General features: G+C 38.1%; 1 protein-coding gene across 1 annotated transcript in view; it reads left to right on the plus strand.

Annotated features, from left to right (window-relative positions):
- Window positions 1-7,093, plus strand: part of LOC126237483 (uncharacterized) — a 461,878-nt gene extending 454,785 nt beyond the window's left edge. Inside the window, exons 43-45 of the mRNA XM_049947630.1 lie at window positions 5,341-5,465; window positions 5,918-6,023; window positions 6,180-7,093. Of these exons, the coding sequence (XP_049803587.1) occupies window positions 5,341-5,465; window positions 5,918-6,023; window positions 6,180-6,293 (345 nt within the window). The 3' untranslated portion in view covers window positions 6,294-7,093. The remainder of the gene's footprint in view (window positions 1-5,340; window positions 5,466-5,917; window positions 6,024-6,179) is intronic.
- The last annotated feature ends 16,153 nt before the right edge of the window (window positions 7,094-23,246 follow it).

Here is a 23,246-nt window from a genome sequence, read left to right on the forward strand (position 1 = left end):
AACGATAAATAGTTTGGACAAGAAGAGAATAGAAGCTTTCGAAATGTGGTGCTACAGAAGAATGCTGAAGATTAGATGGGTAGGATCACATAACTAATGAGGAGGTATTGATTAGAATTGGGGAGAAGAGGAGCTTGTGGCACAACTTGACAAGAAGAAGGGACCGGTTGGTAGGACATATTCTGAGGCATCAAGGGATCACCAATTTAGTATTGTAGGGCAGCGTGGAGGGTAAAAATCATAGAGGGAGACCAAGAGATGAATACACTAAGCAGATTCAGAAGGATGTAGGTTGTAGTAAGTACTGGGAGATGAAGAAGCTTGCACAGGATAGAGTAGCATGGAGAGCTGCATCAAACCAGCCTCAGAACTTAAGACAACAACAACAACACAACATGCTAAAAACTTATGGTAACCAAACCTCTCTGTGACGGTGTTGGTGGGGTTGCCCTTGGAATCTGGGGCACATCTTCAGCAAGTTCAGAAATTGTAAACCAGTGACTCACATACAAAAATTCATTGGTCACATCTGAATGTCTTCCTCAACCACTTTCATCATGTACATCTATGTGACCTGCCTTGAATTTTAAGCACCAGTTACTCACAGCACTGTCGCTGTAACTTCATCCCCATACACAGGACACAATTGACACTGAATCTCAGTGGCATTGACTCCTGCTTTCAGGAAGTGAATTATAGAATGCACCTCACAGCTGCCATGAAACACGACAACACTGGGCATTTCATTTTATCCTAGACTCTGTCTTATAATTGTCTGTATCATCTTTGTTTCCATTATAAAGGAAACAGTTCAAAATAAGAAAGCAGGCAGCTGGGGAATACAAGATGAACAGTAATAAAATTGACAAACTGCAGGGACAGAGACCTGATTGGAAATGGAGGAAAAAAGGTCCTATGAACATGTGTCAGCATTGTTGTCATGACAGATGGCACTGACGAATGACAGTTCATCTGACCATGTGCTATGTGTTCTTGATGTGCTTCAGGCTGTGTGATTGACACAGCATACTGAAAGCAGCAGAATGATCTGGTATTCATATTGGTAAAAAGCCAAAATGTTGTTTGTGTACAGCTAATCAGATGGAAATGGTTGAACGGCAGTGTGGCAATACCAAAACAAGTACCCTCAAAGACACCAACCACAACACACAATACTTCAAGCCTTTTTGTCCGTTTGTAACTTCATGGGTTCCTTCAGGCAGACAAACAAGCAGGGAGGCAGTGGAATTTGCGTACACCAGATTTAGAGGACAAATATGATTATGTGTATCCAGCATGACAGTTGCTGTTATCGCTGTCAGCTGCAACAAGTGTGCAAGGATTATCAGCAGCAGATTTCCCTCTACAGAAAAGATTTTGTCAATGGTTTTTGCACCAGACCATTACAATTATGGGCTTTCTGGCATCAGTCCTCTTTACTGACAAAGCGATCTTTACCAGAACTGGCCTCGCCAGTCTGCACAATTATTTGTGGGTTACAGAAAATTCTTGGGGAATGATAGAGGCATCAATATATGGACAGGATTCGTGGCGGCCTCATACTTGGACCACTTATTATTGCACAATGCCTCAACAAAGGAACATACCTGGACTTCCTCCAGAATACTCTGCCTCAGCTGCTTGAGAATAGGCCTTTGGCAGTATGACAGTTTATGTGGTTTCTGCATCATGGAGCACCATGCTACTTCCGCATTTACAGTTTGCCGGCACCTCAACATGTTCCCTGGACATTGGACAGGACATGGAGACCCCGTAGCATGGGCTGCTAGATAACTGGAATTAGACCCCCTGGATCTTTACCTCTGGAACATCTGAAAAGCATTGGGTATGCCGAACCAGTTCTAATGTGCAGACCCTTCAGCAATGTGTTTATGATTCTTGTGATGCTATTTGGAGAGAGGCCATAAGATGTAAAAGAGTGTGGCAATCCTTGATGTGACAATGAATGTGTGCATTGCATCCCATGGAGGCTACTTTGAACAACTGTTGTGACGTGGGCACAATGCAGCTCTGTACTGTGTTCCAGGATGATTTGTTATCATTGCATACGCCCTGTCCATTTCTGGACACATATTCAGAGGACCTTTTTTCCTCCGTTTCCAGTCAGGAATCGATCCCTGCAGTTTGTCGGTTTTATTAATGTTCACCGTGTATAACTATTCCTTGAATACATGTTTGACTGTTGTTGATGGTGGTAATTGATTAACAATATTTAGAAGCTTTCTTTTCATTGTAATTTTTTATGACAACACTCAAAAAGAATATTATATAAACTGACTTAAGTTTCATGGACTGTGATAAACTATTTTCACTGTACTGTATTTATATTGTTAGATGAGTGAATATTCTGTATTCATAGCTGGGACTGCTTATTTTATTTAGTTAATGCTTACTTGAAATTCCAGTAGTGCCTGTTGTTAGTTTACACCCAGCAAATGTTGTTTCCTGTACTCATTGTATTTTATTGCTTTCAATTAATATGAATTTGATGTGAAGTTCAGATAGGATAATCTGGTATGAATCACTGAGTTGAAGTGACTTGAAACAGAAAATCTGTGTTAGCTATAGATGATGAAGGAGATGGTTTCATGAGATTTATTAGAAAGTCATGTTTAAATAGAAGGATGAGAAAGGATACCAATACCAAGCTTGGTGGGGCTCCACAGTAGTTATGGTTTTCACCAAGTGAGTTTTTTCAATACATCACAAATGGGTATTATGTGGTAACTGTTGCTAGACTACACAATAACTAGATGCTTATTATGCTCCAAATGCTTATACTAAAACTAACATTTTGCCTGAGGAACATAATGATGACTTCTTGTATCTATAAAACAATATTCGTTTTCGCACATAGATTCAACAGTAGAAATGCAGTTTCAATACTTTGTATAGCTGTTTAGCTTAAGACCATTATAAAGTTTTAATGTTAATAATCTCAATGCTATGGTAATAATTAATTCCATTTATAATAAAAAAAATAACTAAAAGGAGAGAATCTTAAAGCAACAGCTATTATAGAATGTACAGGAAAATGCTGTAACTCTGACGCAGTAACAGGATATTTGGCAAATTACAAAATATATTAATTGAATCTAAATTACAAGCATTGTTCTGTAGTGTTTGGCCACTTAGTTATCTCAATATGCTTATGACAAAAGTAAAATTTTTAGTCTCCTTTCTATCCCATGTTACTAAGAATTGTTTCCTGTATTCAAAACATACTACAAGTAGAATTCTTTTTGATTTTTAATAGAAAAAAAAATAAAATTTTAATTTATAGCAAAGTACACCACTGTAAACAATTAGTAGAAAATGTAAACTGTAAATGTTGCTAGGAAGTAGTATGGCTGCAAAGTACATCATTGTCAACAATCAGTAGAAAATGTAAACTGTAAATGTTACTAGAAAGTAGTTAAACTCCTTTGTGCCGTTTATCAGAATTCCCACACTAAATTAATAATGCACAATTGCTTTCAATACACAATGTAATTGCTACCAGTGGAAGGTATCATAAAATAAATTTCATGACGCTAATACAAATAGTGTTCAGAAATATAAGTTAAGAGCTCTCACCCTCTAGTTAGTGTACAATAACATTTTTAACACAGTAAAAAAATTTACTGATATAATCTTGTAGGCTTTCCCAATTAAATAACTTGTAATATCTCACTTGGCTAAGGAGCCAAATATTCAATTTAAGTTCATTCTATATTGTCTAGCTGGCCATAATCGTCAAGTGAGATGCTGCTATTGCTGAACTTCATTGAACTGATGCCGTGGTGACACTGCCTCACCTTTATACGTAAATATAGTGCATTTACCAAATGCTGTGAGTGCTGCCCCACTAAAAAGAAAACAAGCAGTATCACCTGTGTTGGAGGCAAACAAAAATGAGGTTTCACTAATGTAGCTAATTGTTTATTGTAAAATTTTAAGTACTTTCACCTCAGCATTACATTTACAGAGTAACTGGATACTGATGGAAAGCTCCCATTTTTGGGCATTCTTGTCTATAAATGGAATAACAGCATGGTTGGTCATAGTATTTACTGAAAAACTATGTGTACTGGCTGGTATCTGCATATTTACTGCAAAACTATGTGTACTGGCTGGTATCTTCGTACTTTAACTGTCATCCATCATATTAATGCACTTGAGTCCTTAATAAGCTGGTCCAAAGAACATATACCATATCCAATGTGGAAAAATTAGCAACAAGAAACTGAACGCCCACCTAAAGTATCTGTTTAAAAAAAGATTCTCCGAGAAGCAGATTTGTGATTTACTGGAGTTCAGACTTTCACTGGAAGTACAGCAAGATGAATATTCATCGCATTCCTTCCGTACACTGGTATGATATCACCAAAGCTAATGAGAATTTTAAAAGTTTTGTAAAATCAAGACTACATTTTGTTCGCCAAATTATTGTCCTTTTGAGTTCTGTTAGTGATGATCTGAGTCTAAGGGAGCACAATGTTTACAAGGTTGCATGCCACTATGGTAAAGCATAGATTGGTCAAACTATTTTGTACTGTTGAGGACAGGTGTGTGGAACATCACCAAAACACAAGATTACAACACCCCAAAAAATCCACAGAGCAGAGAATTGCTCAGGTACGGAACACACAGTCATATATAAAAAGACATAAGAGCATGCTCCTGGTTCTTGTTACCAGGATTGTGTTCTGAAGGAATCCATTGAAATTAAGTTGGCTGATAACCTTAATAATAAAAACAGAGGCTCTCCTCTGAGCATCTCATGGAACCCTGTGCTCATGTGCTTTAGCCCATAGTGTTCAATGATGAAATCACCTGAAGATTTTTACAATTATTTATGTCAGCACTATCTCATTTGTGTTTGTCTTTGCCAGTGGTTCCACTGTCCATATCCTTTGCAGTGGGGGCAGCATTCACGGCACTTGGAGCAGTATTCTCTTCTGACCTATATGGGGGTGATGACTCCCCTGAGGTATCAGTTCAATGAAACTCAGCAACAGCATTGTTTAACCTGAAGATGATGGCCAGTTGGACCATCAAAATATTGTGTGAACATGACATGGAGATCCAGCTACATACTCTAGAAGGGTATCAGTAAGCGAAATAGTTGTGTGTGCACAGCTAGTCTAGTGTGAAAAACAATATTAAAGAACTGAGGAGAAGTTAGTAATGTACCAGTCAATAAAAGCAGCTATGATAAACACTCCTGTGCATTACTTCAACTTTTAGCAAATATTGGCAGAACAGGCTTAAGTTATTTCCACCATAGTAAAAATGATGGAAAGAAGTAAGTTTTTAAGAAAAAAATGTTTTTTACAGGGTTCTGATTTTGGTGGATCTGGTTCTGATATCAGTACAGGAGGGCAAGAAGATCGGGGAAGCAAAAAGGATATGAGAGATCGGCTCACTGGCATGTTCAAGAAGTCAGGATCAAGGAGTAATAGGTTAGTGTGAAAAACACTACAGACTTTACACTTTTTTATCCAGTACATCCATGTTGATATCCTATTACTTTGTTTCAATCTGCATTGATCGCAATATTTAGTTTCTTTTATTATGTCAAAAATGAACTGATTTTAATGGAAGTAATGCAACCACATTATATAAGTAAGAGAATCAAAGGAATAACTATTTGACTTTGCAAGCAGCTGCAGTGCAAGCTCATATCTGAGTTATATGACAGTTAAATAAAGTATTTCCCTTTTATATTTTTTATTGGTTCCTGGTCTTAATAGAACTGATGCCTTTCAAAACTCTTGGAGTCTTCTTTAAACACAATTTATGTTGTATAACTGCTCTTTATGTGCTGACTTTTGCATTATGCTTTGTTATGTTCCTTCAAATTTTACATACCAGCAAAAAATATTTCATACTTTTTCCCTTCATTTATGAGCAGCTTGGAACGAAGTACCAGAGGTATCAAGGATCAGAGTCCAGCACTTGCCGATCGCTCTGAATCAGTTTCAAAGAAAAGTGGTACCTTGCCACGCCCTTCACCAGCTGTAAGTACTAGAACTCAAATTCCAGAGAAAAAATAATGTAATTCTGTTGCATATGCCAAATACTTTTTCATAGCGTGTTGTGGCACTAGTGTCTCAATACTATAAATAAGTCTGAAGACACATATACTTTATTTTATGGTAATGTTTATTTTTCAGAGAAGTGATGTTGGCCCCACATCAAGTATGGCAAGACCTCTGTCACCTGGAGTCAAGAGACCTACTACTCCAACCATTCCATCAAATACTACAAAAATACATAGACCTAAATAGTACCGTTGGATGGAAATCAAGAAACAGCAAACAAAGCAGAGCCTGAAAACTTTCAGGGAATGTTATAGTGTAAAATGTGTGGCAATACAGCTGTTAATTAAGCTGTTTAAAACTAGTTTCCATCTTGCCAAGGAAAAAAAAAAACATCAAGTTTCACCTGACAGGGGAGACAGTAAGGGTAGCTGGGCATTTCAAGCCATGCTACAAGTACTTTGATTGCTGGTGTAACATTTTCTCCATCACAACATACAGAATTATGCCATAAATACAACAATATTAAAAAAAACACATTGTGTCTGGATGGAACCCAGCACAATGATACTAGACTTCAGTGCACAAGAATTCATTTCCAAGCTGCTTTGCCACTTCATAAAAGTGGCATAAGCAGTAAACAACTTTGTCATGTTTTACAAGGTTCTGGTTTTGAGATACTGCTGACAGGACCAGTAACTTTGTTCTTTCAAAGTCTGGGAAATATTCACAATAAAAATTTCACTCTAAAATTTCAGATGGATGTTATAACGAGTAAATGGGTGACACGGGTCCAGAGGGGCAAAGGAAGCCACATGGGATACTTTAACGTACATATTTTCCCCAAAATGACACTAAGTGTGTTGTGATGCATTGAATTCTCTTGTACAAGAGCCCCATATTTTACCTCGTTGCCATTCCGTATTTAGTAGAATATTAATTTCAATTTTCCTTCACGTTAATTCTTCATTCCAGATATTAATTTGAGGTACTGAAATGATTTCGAAGTTTCATATGCAAAGCACAATAATTGTTTGGAGTTTTTTTTTTTTTTTTTAAAAAAAGCATGACACTTAACAATAAAGATTAAGTATTAGCAGTAAACAGGTAAACAGGATATTAGTACTAGAAATAAATTGGTTGGTATTATACATTACTTCAAATTATAAAGATCAGTAAGTGATCTTTTGTCATTCCTGACATGTTATCAAGAGTAAAAATCATAAGAAAAATTTGAGCAGGCTATATGAAAATGGTGTGATTAAATAATAAACATGGTGTTTACTGTTTTGGAAACAGAGTATAGTAAGACGACATCATTTGTCATGCAACTGGTGCAAGAAATGTAATGCAACAAATGTACATGATCATTGTTTAAAGCAAGGTAGTAATGTAATAGAAAACTATAAAAACATGGTGTAGCTTACACTTGTTGTTCTTGTGTAATGAAACATTGGGGGCTAGTTTTCTAGCTGTTCTCTCTAAATGTTGTTGGTTTCCAGTGCATATTCATACATTGTTAACCATTGTGATCGAATATCTGCTCAAGTAAATTAAATAGAGAACTTGCCTTACCTATGTGTTGCAATATGCTATTGTGACAGTACCCGTTTGGGGACAGATTAAAATAACTACAAGCAAATTTCTTACTGGAGAGTGTCTAATTTGTATTAATATTCTCCATGGCATGTTTTAAACATTCATCTTATATAAGATGTGTGAGATTGATGTACAAATTTGTAAGAGTGTTGATATTTCTGAAGCAAATGTGAGTAAATAGAGAATTTGTAAGTTTTTGTATAAATATGCATTTTTGTGTACTGTGATAGTAATCTTTACCACTTTCCCCCTCCCTAAGTACCAGAAGTTACTGAGTGGCTACTATATATTTCATTCAACATGCCTTGTTCTCATTCATTTAGACGAGTACTGGTTGTTTCAAAAATAACTGTGAGTATTTTAATTAAAAAACACACAATACATACACTATTTGGCCGAAAGTATCTGGACATCTATTAGTGGACACTGGTATGTGGTGTGTGCACCCTTGAACTCTGATGGCAACACTTTCAACAAGGTGTCTGAATATCTGTGGAGGAACAGCAGCCCATTTTTCCTCAATAGCTGGAACCAGAGAAGGTAGTGACATTGGACACTGAGGTCTGGAGCAAAGTCAACAATTTGACTTGCCATAAATGTGTTCCATTGGGTTCAGATCAGGTTTCAGGGCAGGCCAGTCCATCTCAGCAATCATTCCTGAAATGTATGGGCCTGCCCTAGTCCCGACCTCAGTGCTATTGTTCACAAACCATTGCCTCAAAGATGCTGCTGTAAGATATGGTGCATCATAAAGTTGATTAAATAATCATCTCCAAACTGTTCTTTTACTGTATGTATACACAGTGCTGTAAAAATGTTTGCATATTCTTCCACATTAAGCATTTTCTTAGGCACAATAAGGGGACCAGACTGTAACCATGAAAAACAACTCCATACCATAACACTAGTTCCCCCATACTTCACTGTTGGCGCTACACATGTTGGCAAATAACCATCTCCAAGCATTCGCCAAAGTCAAACCCTTCCATCGGATTGGCACATGGTGTAGAATGATTCATTACTCCAAATCACTAGTTCCCAGCCTTCCATTGTCCAGCGTCATCGGTCTTTACACCACCTTGAAAATGTCATGTAGCATGGACTACAGAAATGTGTGGCTTATGATGAGCTTGTCCTTTGTACCTCATACTTTTTAACTGTGCTAGCTGAAACGCTGAACCTTGGACTTTGAAACTAATGAGTGATTCCTTCTGCTGATTTCATGCATCTTTTTACAACCATCCTCCGCAATGCTCCATGATCCCTTTCTGTCAGTACAAGAGGTCTGCCTGGTCTTGATTTATTTGTGGTTGTTCCTTCAGATTTCTACTTCACAGGCGCCATGTCACTGACTGTGTAGCCTCTCCCAGTGGAGGTTCGAGTCCTCCCTTGGGCATGTGTGTGTGTGTGTGTGTGTGTGTGTGTGTGTGTGTGTGTGTGTGTGTGTGTGTGTGTGGTGTTCTTAGCATAAGTTAGTTTAAGTAGTGTGTAAGTCTAGGGATTGATGACCTCAGCAGTTTGGTCCCTTAGAAATTCACACACATCTGAACATTCTACTTCACAGTCACATAGCAGAAAGGTTGACTTGGACAGCTTCAAAAGGTTTGAAATGTCCTTGATGTACACTGATGAGCCCAAACATTATGATTACTACCCAGCTTGCAGCTGAATGCCTCTTGGTGGTGCTGCAGATTCATGATGCTGTAAGCAAAGAATGTAAACGGAAGAGAGACGAATGGGCAGTTATTATAGTGAAGATATGGGCCACAAATCCACCAATGTAAGCGGTTTTGACAAAGGGCACATTGTTGTGGCATTGCAGCTGGAAACTAGAATCTCTGAAATGGCAGAGTTGGTTGCCTGGTGTGCTGTTATGAGCAACTATGGAAAGTGGTTGAAAAACGGTGAAATAACGTGTAGGCCATATGACACTGGATGACCACCTCTCATTATAAAAGGTAGAGATCAGAAGGCCCTTCACTGTGTAATCCAGGATAGGCAGTGATCTTTGGTAGATCTGATGACAGAGTACAATGCTGATGCAGCCACAAGTGTTTTGGAGCACACTGTTCAAAGGCCATCGTTAAACGTGGGAGCACACTGTTCAAAGGCCATTGTTGAACATGGGAGTTCCACATCACATTACTCCTGTGTGTTCCTGTGTTCACCTGTTGACTCAATGACATTGTCAGTTATGGTAGCAGTGGGCACAGCTTCACTGAGCTTTCTCCTTGGGTCAGTAGAAATGTGTTGACTGTCGAATGAATCCCATTTCTTGTGACCGAACAGCTGCACGAAACATGTGCTGCGCTATACATGCAGGCCGGTGAGTGCAGAATTATGCTATGGGGTGCATTTAGTTGGGATAGCATGGGATCTGTGGTGGTAATCGAAGGGTTGGGGGGGGGGGGGGTTGTTTGGGGAAGGAGACCAGACAGCGCGGTCATCGGTCTCATCGGATGAGGGAAGGAAGTCGGCCGTGCCCTTTCAGAGGAACCATCCCGGCATTTGCCTGGAGTGATTTAGGGAAATCACGGAAAACCTAAATCAGGATGGCCGGACGCGGGATTGAACCGTCGTCCTCCCGAATGCGAGTCCAGTGTCTAACCACTGCGCCACCTCGCTCGGTGGTAATCGAAGGCATCATGACAGCAGTGAACTACATGAACATTATTATGGACCACTTGCATCGCTTCATGCCTTAAGTCTCCCCCTATGGTGATGACATCTTCCAGCAGGATAACTGTCTGTGTTGCAAGTTCAGAATCATGCTACAGTGGTTTCAGGGGCATTATAGTGAGCTCATATAGGTTTCTTGGTCAGCAAATGTACCTGATCTGCACCCACTGGAACACATATCGGGTGCCAGCTGCATGCCTGTAAACCACCATCCTTTAATTTGTGGGATTGCTTGACCTGTACATAGACATCTGGTGCCACATACTTCTGGAATCCTGTCAAGGACTTGTAGAATCTATACCAAGTAGAAACTGTGTTGTAATGTGTTTGAAAATTGGAACAATATGCTACACTACTGGCCATTAAAATTGCAACACCACGAAGATGACGTGCTACAGACGCAAAATTTAACCGACAGGAAGAGGATGTTGTGATATGCAAATGATTAGTTTTTCAGAGCATTCACACAGAATGGTGGCGACACCTACAACGTGCTCACATGAGGAAAGTTTCCAACCGATTTCTCATACACAAACAGCAGTTGACAGGCATTGCATGGTGAAACGTTGTTCTGATGCCTCGTGTAAGGAGGAGAAATGCGTACCATCACGTTTCCGACTTTGATAAAGGTTGGATTGTAGCCTATCGCAATTACTGTTTATCGTATAGCGACATTGCTGCTCGCGTTGGTCGAGATCCAATGACTGTTAGCAGAATATGGAATCGGTGGGTTCAGGAGGGTAATATGGAACATCGTGCTGGATCCCAACGGCCTCATATCACTAGCAGTTGAGATGACAGGCATCTTATCCGCATGGCTGTAACGGATCGTGCAGCCACGTCTCAATCCCTGAGTCAACAGATGGGGATGTATGCAAGACAACAACCATCCGCACGAACAGTTTGATGACGTCTGCAGCAGCATGGACTATCAGCTCGGAGACCTTGGCTGCGGTTACCCTTGACGCTGCATCACAGACAGGAGCACCTGCGATGGTGTACTCGACGATGAACCTGGGTGCACGAATGGCAAAACCTCATTTTTTCGGATGAATCCAGGTTTTGTTTACAGCATCATGATTGTTGCATCCATGTTTGGGGACGTCGTGGTGAACCTCACATCGGAAGCGTGAATTTGTCATCGCCATACTGACGTATCACCCGGCGTGATGGTATGGGTTGCCATTGGTTAACATCTCGGTCACCTCTTGTTCGCACTGACAGCACTTTTAACAGTGGACGTTACATTTCAGATGTGTTATGACCCGTGGCTCTACCCTTCATTCGATCCCTGCGAAACCGTACATTTCAGCAGGATAATGAACGATTGCATGTTGCAGGTTCTGTAAAGGCCTTTCTGGATACAGAAAATGTTCGACTGCTGCTCTGGCCAGTACATTCTCCAGATCACTCACCAATTGAAAACGTCTGGTCAATGGTGGCCGAGCAACTGGCTGGTCACATTACGCCAGTCACTACTCTTCATGAACTGTGGTATCGTGTTGAATCTGCATGGGCAGCTGTACCTGTACACGCCATACAAGCTCTGTTTGACTCAATGCCCAGGCGTATCAAGGGCATTATTATGGCCAGAGGTGGTTGTTCTGGGTACTGATTTCTCAGTATCTATGCACCCAAATTCCGTGAAAATGTAATTACGTCAATTCTAGTATAATATATTTGTCAAATAAATACCTGTTCATCATCTGCATTTCTTGTTGGTGTAGCAATTTTAATGGCCAGTAGTGTATTAAACATTGTCATAATGTTGTGGCTCATTGGTGAATCTGTTACTCAAGTGTCATCCAATGGCTAGTCCACATTCAAAGTCATGAGCTCTCCTGACTGACCTATTTTGCTGTTGCTGCTTCTTTACTGACAACACAGTACTCCCCACCTCCTTTTATGCTTGTGGGTCCATCTCATGTGACACCTAGTGGTCAATTCCACATTACATAGGGGTGTCCAGATACTTTTGATCAGATAGTGTATAGTGGTTGCATGAGTAGCCTTTGCTGAATATGTGGTACAAGAAGTTAATGTTGCTATCGATAAGTCTTTTGCTATGTTAACAGTCTGATGAGTAAAGCTTGCCTGAAAGTCAGGACGAGAATGGGAAAATCTGTAAGATCAGTAACATAAACAAAATGCTCTTTTGAAGGAAATAATGTTTGTTGGCATCCAGCTGTGAATGCAAAATATGATTTGAGTAATGAAACTAAAAATATCATTTAATTTGTAATTTAACTATTAAGCAATATGAGTGGAAAAAGAATTGTAGGCTGTGTTTTATTGGTTCTGTTTAAAAATCAGCTCATGCACAAGACACTAGACACATCAGTTTACAAGTATATAGGCGAAAATGATTTCTATACAAATGTATTTAAGATTACAATAATACACCAGTATACCAGAATACTAAGTATTCACATAGTACACATCAAAAATTTAAATATCCTACAATGTTGTAAAATAATGATGCTGTAAATGTGACTTTAAGGGGATACGGAATCACCTATCCCCGCAATGTTAATATATGCCTACTATAGGGAACATTTTCTCACAAACTACTGGAGACAGAGAGGTAAAAATTTTACTGTATGTGCATTCATATGTTACAACAATACTGAAACAACAGTTTATTGTCAAAGTATTTTCTTACAGAGATATTGTACATTTATTTTTAAGTAAATTTTTTCCATCGCTTTTTACTAGACTATCACCCCTAAGTCTTTTGTAAATCAAGTAATTAAAAAATCGTTGTTTCAGTATGTAATAGGGTCCTATGTCACTACGTCATAAAAATTTCAGACTTCTAGGTTGACCAGTACCTGAGATAATGTTCCTAGATGAAGTAAAAAGTAAACTTACGGGAAACGGAGAAAGAAGATTAAAACATTCCTGATCCGTAGCTAATACCCCCTTCACAGTCTTCATAATCATCTTCAAGTCTTCTTTTGGCACCCCTCTGCACCTGTCTTGCTTTTTTCACTAATGTCTTGATTATATTATCAGCATGCCTTAGTCTGTGCTGATCTAAAAAGAACATAGCACGTACCGTACGGGAAGCAACACACATACCCAACTTTTGAAGGACCTGGCATTTAGTTATATTTCCAAGATTGAAGGTTGCCACAGCATCATACACACCAAAATGTAGTGTATTAATTCCGACAAACACTGTTTTTGGGAGACGATGCCATATCACACTATTCAAGCACTCGTTGGGGTTCTGCGTTTTTCCGTGAAGACATTTCATCAGAAGACTTCTGTCAGCCAGATCTCTGAAAATGGGCTTTATTTCTGCCATGATGGCTGATGGTAGACTGTGGTGGTGAATGTATTTCTCTCCTGTTGTTAGTCCCCTATTGTATTTACACCAGCTGTTTTCACCTTTGGGGCACAAACCATGTTGTGGATGCTCATCCGTGGATGCGGTGTGGAAATATAAAGCCCATATAGCTCTCCTCATTTCTTCAAGATTGCCTGTATTTTGCCTGATTGCAAGGCCATAGCAGTTCTGAATGTGGTCTATTATGGAATCAGTCAATCTTCCTCTGCCATCCAAGGTTTTCCCATCATCTAGTTTTTTCCCTTTCATAACTGATTTTAACCTTCTCAGCCTGGCACCCATTCTCTTCTGCACATGTCCTATACATTCAAGTTTGCTTATATTTACACTGTTCCCATATGGTTTGCTTTCCAAAACTTCTTTTAATGCTTTAGAGTCACCATCTCCCAGATATTTGACATAGCGAACATTATACCACTGTGAAGAGCGATGAAAAATTTTCTTCACCCCAGCAACCTCCATGCCACCACTACTACCATAATAATTAGCAATACAGTCATCACTGTGTTCATTTTTCAGCCTGCCTGTGTACCTACAGTATTTAGACATTATTGCAACATCAATAACCTTGCCAGTATCAACACTAGTTGCTGTTACAACACCATTGTTGGAGGTGCGGCCCCTTTTCTGCCACGTGCCATCAAACGCCACTGTGAGGTCACGACTGCCGTCATTTTCTTCCACTGCTTCTTCCACAGCAACCTGCATTGACTTCTGTGCTACATCTTCAACTGCAGATCCTAGTACATAATTGTAAGCTTCAAACTTTGAAGGTGCACTTGGAAGATTTAGAACACCACATAGCATATCACCAGCTGCTTTGCCCTTACCAATTGCTCGCAATCCATAAACTAACCTAATATTTACACTATAAAGTTCAGTTTTCTTGTATCCATTATTTACAGTTACTGAAACCGAACTTGGAAACTTACAGCTGTATTTACAAACACTGCATATTAAATTAAACTGGGCAGCCAGGCCAACATGGGATTCTACTTTCAGAGAAACGTTTCCATGACATTTTTTGCAGCACAAACTGTTTTCAAGAGCTTCACACAATATATTCGTATCAATGAGTTCAAAAACTTCATTCCCTCTATCAAGTAAATTATATTTCTCTTCCAAATCTCTTAGTTTTTTATGAGAAGCACTGTTTTCATTTGGTGTAAGTTCGTTCGGCAAATCAGTAATAAGTGGATTCACATTTTCCAACAGTGATGATGATGAACTGCTTTGCTTTGCTAATGAATCATTATTTCTTTTCTTTTGCCAGTTCACACGCTTTTTAAATACTTTTGCTTTAGCTCTAGGCATTTTCACTGCGAAAAATGAAGCACTAAATACGAAATAACTCAACAACAACTACTTTCTTATATCACACTGTTTACAAAACAGTCCCGCCACAAAGTCAAAGAGTAACTTGAGGAAACCAGAGAGAAACATTTTCGGGCAACTAGTGTATAAATAGTCGCTGGAAACCGGGATATTTGAATTCATGTCACTTTAAAGGTACTGCCAAAAAGTTCATGGTCAGCCACGAGAGACGTGTATAACTAAAGCGCAATACCCGATCTCACAAATATATAAAAATAAAATAGTTATAATTGTAGTAGAGCTATGTATGATACGTCATTTTAAAGAGGAAACATGGCAGAATATAATACGCCAATAAAAAAAAATTCGATTTTTTAACCCAAAATCCGATTCCGTATCCCCTTAATGATTATTCAGAAGTTTTGACCTCAGTAATTCCCTTTATGTTTGTGGAAGTTTATTATCAAGTTTAACTACCTCAAGGTTTCCGCAGTTTGAAAGTGCTGATAGCTGCTTTAGAGTGATGCCATATTTTGAACAAAAATGAAAATAAGCATGATATATATTCATTACTGTTTCCTCACTACAGTAGGATTTTAGTGAGCAAAGAAAGTAGTGTGTCTTTCTCAGTTTTGCACTGAGGTATTCAATATGTTTATTCCATTTACATTGCTTTGCAGGCTAAGAATTTGGTTTCCGTACTGCTACCGACTGGTTCATCATTAATCGAGAGAATGATTGCTGTAATTCTTCCCTATTTTCCCCTTTTAGTAGAATTGTGGTGTCACCTGCAAGTATGATTGTATTATGAACATCCACATTTAAGCTCAGAGTGTTTAGGCACAGAAGGGGTCCCATTACTGAGCCTTGGGGTACACCATATTTAATTACTTTATAGTCTGACAGGTGTCCATAAATAGTTTTTAGGTTGATATTTGTGTGCTTGATGCACACTGCTTGCTTACAATTGCTGAGGAAGGAATGCCTCAAAAACCATATTTTTCAAGCTTTTAACATCAGAATGTTGTGGTCCACCATGTCAACAGCTTTTGATAGGTCAGTAAAAACTCCTGTTCATTCCTGTTTCTTGTCCGTCATGCTTAGTACACAACTGTGTCATTCATTACATAGGATATTGTTATTATCTATAAATTCCATAAGTTTGTCATACATAACTTCTTCTAATATTTTTGAAATGTAAGAGGAAATTGTGATGGGTCTGTGGTGAGTAGCAATTTGCACTTTTCATAATACTGTCATTATTCCATACTGTATTTTCCACTCTGAGAAAATTATGAAAGACTTTTGGGGAATTTTAACTGTTATTTGACTGAAACAGGTGTTTTGAATCATTTTCTTACTAATAGGCCTCTAGGATCCTGCTCTGGAGAGCAGTAGATTGTGGAATTGACAGATACGGAAAGCCAAACCAATACATCACCTTGTTACCTATGGCGTTTTGGGCTTCCAGGTTTGTTACTTAGGTGTTTTTCCATTAATTCATTCATTCACTCACACATCATGCTCCATAAATTCCATGATGGAGGAAAGCCTTCAGGGGCATGGAATGAGACAACTTATACATGAACATGCAGAAACAGCCACTGCAGGCTACTTCTGTAAATTATACTAAAAAAAAGTTATAATTCATGTTAATCTGGTAATTATGGAAATTATTTCTAGAGTACTTTATATATTAAAAATAGCTAATTTGAAAAGTCTATTGCTCCTTCTCTTGTACTACGCAACTGAATACTTCATTTAAAGCATTTACTTTGTACAAACTACTGAATAAGTCAAGATCTGTGCAATACAAATCCGAATTATGCAGAATTCATATCCCTTAGTCCAGATATTCTGATTATTGTGGGATTTTCAGTTTCATGTCTAATGTCTACCAGAAACCTGTTAGTTTTTTTGCACCAGAATATAAGAAACTAATTCTGGTCCTATTTGCCAGAGTTGGCAGTCGCGTGTGCATGAGGTGTGCTTGCTAGTGTGAATGAATGGTGTATGTTTCTCTTCTTCTTCTTCTGATAAAGGCTGTGGCCAAAAGCTTATGTGCAGGTGTCTTTTCATTGAGCTGATCTGCAACTTATGTCATCTTTATAGTAAGTAGCACTCTATCTTTTCATACATTGTTGGTATTCTGAAACCCACACAGAGATCATATAGTCTATATGAAAATTATGTTTACTTTTAGTATTATTGTTGCAAATTTCAGAGGTCACTCTAAATTACTCCTGTTATATTATCCTGTACAAATACTATTAGGGATTATAAGTATTGGCACATAAATGTAGCTGTTTGGTTATCAACTATGAACTATGGTCTTATTGCACACTTATGTAGAATAAATATTTATTGACGTAGCTCCACTGCTTCCAAAGATTATGTCAAACAACAGTACTTAAAGAAAGTATGGTAGCAACACTGTCTGCAAGTGAAAACAAACAGAAATGTCCATCATTTCTTTCAGTTACATGTATAAGTGTACTCTTGAACATTTGAAGAATATGTTTGACATAATTCTGTTTTACTGAACCATTGTTGAAAAATGGCACCAGAGTTCTATTTACATGTTCTGTTCTGCCACAGTATGGCTGCTGGGCTTTATTATAAACTTGTGCCACAATACCGATGAGAGAGAATGCTTGCTTTATATTGTTAACAAAGCTTGCCCAAGAATCATTTGTTAATTATATCATCATGCCAAATGACATAGGCTCCTAAGTGAATCAGCATACTCCCAGAGTCTGAGAGCTATTAATTTGAATTAAGATTAGTGATAATCTAGTTTAGTACTGTTTCTGCAATCTTATTTAATGTCCCTTTCACTAATTTTGAGTTAAAGCAAAGTGCCTTGTAACAGTATGTTTATCTAACCCATTTCAACACTTTTAAATTTAGTTTTCATTCGTGCTTTAATGTGTAACTCATTCAGATATGTGAATGAACTCAGTTCTCCCACGAAACCTTGTAGTATCGATGGGGTAATACCAGATGGAATTGTAATATTCCTTAAGGTAGCTTCGCAAAGAATATTAACTTTACACAACAAAAGGAATGAGCTATTTGGGATGACACTGAAGAATAATGATTGAAAAAAAAGAGAGACTGAAAGTATTAAATAAGTAACTAAATATCAACAAATGAAACAGTGTGATATTAGCCCATATGATGGGGTAATTTTGGATGCTCATTGAATTTCCATCTAAAGATCCATATTTTCCTCTGACTGGGTAATTTTTAAGAAATACAGATGCTTAGAAGTTCTTCTTATACTTTTAGAAGATATTTGACACATGGATACAAAATAATTTCATGTGTTCTGAAAACATTTAACACATCTTTAGAAAAACTTTGATACATTTTAATAAATAAAAAATCTCTCTTCTCTATATGAAGATGGCATCTGTTCTTTCGGACATGTCCGAAAGAACAGATGTCATTGGTGACCGTGCAGCTCTCTAGAATGAAATTACAATTAAATAAATACCATTAGCTGCTATGGGCATTGATATACATAAACGGGAACAGTTGAAAACTTGTGCCCCGACCGGGACTCAAACCCGGAATGGATAGAGGGTCTGCCATGTAAGCAGGAGATCCCCTTCTTTTACATCTACTTTTGTTACAATTTCAGCAAACTGCCTACTTTGTTTGATGTCCCCTTCCAATCGTGTTTATTTTTTAATGTTGAACATGGTATGTTAAATTGCTTGATGCTTTTCTGTAAGGCATTTTTCCTAATCTTATGGCAGCACCTGCCTTATCAAGATTTTGAGCATCATTATTGCACCTTGGAAGGACACCAAGTCTCCTTTTGTAAGTCCACAGCATTGTCCGACATGCCCACAATGTATATAGACATCTGTACATAGTTTACTGAACTTTAGCACAACTAATGTACATTGATAAAATACACTTATATATCCTTTTTAACATCTAAATAGGTAAATTATAAGGAAATCATGTTTACTACTTTCTTTTTTCCTGGTATAATGATGAAAGTATTTGCATAAAGATAACTGACAATAACTGTAAACTGCACTGAAAACTGCTGCACACCACTGTCTTAATATATAAGTGCTACAGTGTATGTACGAATCTCCTTGACAATATGTTAAGGTATAAGCAGCAAAATACATGTGCAAAATAAAAGCTTACATTCAGTGATACCAATGTCAGAAGAGAAATATACTGTTCCTGTCAAAATTTACCACCGCATCCAATATTTCCCCACCTTACGGTAGCCAGCTAGGTTTCCATCTTTCACTACTAACTACAACGTAGGTTAGGCTATTCTAACCAATGTGCTGTGGCACAGTATTCTGGAGTAGGTTACGAAATAGTGTTACTGTAAAGTGGAGCTACTTTCCTCCAATATTTAGGCACTTTGTACCAATGCCTAAAATACCTAAGTTAAAGTTAACACATAAATTGGATAATTTCCAATCAGTTAACTAAAACATAAAGAAGTAATGGCTGAGTGAAGAGGTCTTTGGATTTTCATTTTATAGCGAGTTACACAATTTTTAAAAGTGGGGCAATGCTTCCCGTACAGGCGGGTTACTTTGCTCCACTTTCAAAATCAATTTAATCCAAATGAAAAAAATTGTGTGGAGCAATGTTAGACATATAGTAAAGTTCAGTTTTAACATTTATTAAACAGAAAAAAAATCCATGTATAAAAATATGGTATTTAATTTTCAAAATTGCAAAATTATTCGTATAAAAATGTAAATATCAGATTTTCTTGGGTATATCATATTCACCAAACATACAACAAGTTTATATAATCTAGGTGCCATAACCTAATTACCAAACAATTCAGTATTGTCAGTCAACACCACTCAGTTCCGCAATTTGGAAAAATCCCCTTTTATTCACCATGTCTGGCAGATCTATGCTGCCTACAATATCTTTCCAGTAATAAAAGAGTTCATCTGGTTTTGATGGCCATTTCTATGATTTTGTTGGCTTAGTCATAGCAATGATTGTTGCCCCAGTCTCATTAAAGTTTTGAATAACACCTGAATACAGATATGATCCTCACAATGAAAGATCACAAAATCACCGACTTCTCTCTTTACTAGTTTAATTTGTGGTCCTTGAGAGTTCAGTAAGTTTTTCTCATCTTCTTCATGCTCTTCTTCCAGAAGACATCTGTTCCTCTAAGACTCCCCAGATTCTTCATCAGAAGAGTCTTGTGTATAGTGACCTTCACTTCTCTTAGAATGCTAAATTTGCTTTCTTTTACGTTTTCTTGGTTGGCCTCTAGGTGTTTGTGAAGCAGTTTCTGCTGCAACACCCACATTCTCCACCATTCTACTACTGGTACTAGTTGCATCAGAGAATCTTTTTGCAGGTGAGACTGGAATATTTCTTCTTTATCCCCAGGAATGTTGAGAGTTTCCTTTCTTTGAAGAATGAGCAGAAGTTAATTATGCACATCATCTTTTTGCACCTCTCTGTGTCTGATGCATTCAGGCAATGATTCAGAATTACAGGGAAATATTCCACACTTCCTAAAGCCACTTTCAAGGTTACTTTTTACATTTGGCTGCATCACATCAAGGGCCCTTTCCAGCAGAGCAGGAAACTGGTGTTTAGGAGAACAGCACACTTCATTCCTTCCACTCAAACAGTACCTGCCACCATGCAACTTTCGTGGGATGAAAGAAAGCAACGTCTAAAGGTTGAGTAAGATGAGTCGAGTTTGGTGGAAGACAAACGAAATGAATGTCATTTTCTCTACACGTCTGGAAAATTTGGATGTTCAAATGTGTAGAGAGATTGTCAGCAATCACAACCTTTTTTCCTTCCAGTTTCTTCAGCTTGGTCTCAGACCAGTCACTGTAGGTCACTGCGTCAAACCATCCTGAACTAGAATGATTGTACCTGCATCTCTTTGGACCTTACTCCATCCATGTATTCCACAGTTGCCCAGACCTTGTAGACACAGGGTGGCAAAAGTTCCCCTGCTACACTGCCACACATAATAATGGAGCGACTAGATTTAGAAAAGTTACAAATCCTTCTTGGGTATTTTGCACTTCGGCGACAGGTAACTCTGCTTTTACTAGGATCATCTGTGAGATTTGTCTGATCTAATTCCAGATGTGTGGTAGTCCTACATCTCTCGTTACATTGGATAGATTTTCAATGTATTTCATCAATAGCTGCCCTGCTGCATTTGATGTTGACGGCAAATCTGTCAGTCAATAGAGGATGTCATTGAAGGAAACCTTTTGTCCAATCTTTTCCTGGTATATTATTGGAAAATGCTTTCACATTACGCCCCGTTCGATCCAGATAAGATGTAACTACATAACGCAGATCAACAGAATTTAAGGGAAAGCCATAATCACTCATTTCTACATACGATGCAAACAAGTTCTCATCATCTCTATTAGAAACAGCCTTCATACCTGCGGTATTTTGGTGTTTTTGTTTAAGTTTTTTTTTAATCGTACGTTTTGAGATTCTGAAGTGATCTGCAGCCTTTCTGTGAGAAAATGTACCGTTCCTGATACTTTCCAGGCATTGTTTCGACTGTTAGGGTGAATAATCGATGTAGCGACGTGATCCTAGTTTTCTTTTATATTCACACACCATATGTATGAGAAATAATACAAAAATATAACTAAAATACATTTCATAGAAATAAGTCGGGTTACTTTGCTCCATTTTATGAGTGCCCCCACAACTGTTGAAAATGTAAACTCACTTAATTATTTTTGAATAAGAGAAAAACAATCGCAACCGCATTATCAGGCGAAGTAAATTTTAATTCAGCATTAAATTCTACAACAAATGGTCGTATACTTACCCTTTCAGTAACAAAACTGTTCTGCAGGGACAAATTTTAGTTCAGTAAATAACACTTCAATTCAATGGCTTCCACTCAGCTAGACTTGCTGACGTAGCCACTGTTTCTATGTTTCGATACTGTGTATCGGTACGTGGAACTGTTTCAGTGTTTCGGAACGGCTATGGTTCACTGTTTCGAAACAGTGGTGTTTCATTCCGCCCCAGTCTCGGATAACCGAACCAGATTCGATCTCGAGCCAGACACAGAAGCTGTATAGTTGTTTCAAAATAAGGCTCTTTCAGTCCACCTGTGCTTGGAACGTACTAATTGTATCGAAACAGTGACGTTTCATTTCGCTCCTTGTCGGACGAGATTCGGGCTCGGCATAGGTACTGAAACACATTTAACATACCACTTCATGAAACACTTTCAAGAATGTCGAAATCTTTATGACAAGCAATAGCATGAAGCTTAAGATTACCGAAAATAAAGCTTCGTTTGTAGCTGACTGCCCTATTCCGAAATAGCGTAACATCTGCTTTATAAACAGCAACCAAACAATAAAATAACGCACACTATTCACACTCAAAATAATAAATATGTGAAAATCATTCAGTTAAATTACACATTTTTTAAAACATACGCTTCTCTGTTGATGTACAGTAATCATATTAAGAAACGCAAGTAAGCCTGCAACATTTTGAATAAAAAAAAGGCGTAGAGTGACAGTTATTAGACATATACATAAATTTGATGTAGGTACAATTGCAAGCAATTTATTTGACGTATCACTGATAGTGTTATGGTGAACGGGAAGAGGTGGGAAGCATGGTAAATTTATAGTAATGGTTCGAAACACCTTAAAACACAAAAATTTTTCTGTTATATTTTGTTATTTATTCGAATTACCTAGCGTTATTCGTGAGTCTTTAGTCACTGTGTCTATTATCTACAATGATTCCTTTTGTGTGTATGGAAATTAGCAAGATGGGTATATTACCCATACTAACGGAATGTGGGAATCCCAGTAGCATATCCGTTGTTTCTGCAGTTTGCTCCCAACCCCAGTTCCGTTCGTGGTGGTTCTTCTGTCTTCAGCTATGGCGTTTGGAAGCCATATGAAGATGAATCCTGAGGAAATTAAGTGTAACTTGTGCTTGGCAATGTTATTTAAAAGTAGTTCAACCTCTTGCTTAAACAGACATTTGCGACTCATTCGAAACCAGTTTTTATGAATCTGGACAGTAACGAAGTCAGTTCAACTTCCACAGCAACTGTTCAGGAATCTGCCGGTTCAGTTCTGGGTAGGTGTGGTAGACAAACAAAGATTACTGGATTTGCATCAAGACCAGTGCCTTAATCCAAGCGAGCCATAATAGACGAACAGATTTTAAGAGTTGTTGTTAAAGAATATCTTCCGTTTAAGTAGTTGAGAGTGTAG

Source organism: Schistocerca nitens, chromosome 2 (genome assembly GCF_023898315.1).
Source record: "Schistocerca nitens isolate TAMUIC-IGC-003100 chromosome 2, iqSchNite1.1, whole genome shotgun sequence".
Taxonomy (NCBI): Eukaryota; Metazoa; Arthropoda; class Insecta; order Orthoptera; family Acrididae; genus Schistocerca; species Schistocerca nitens.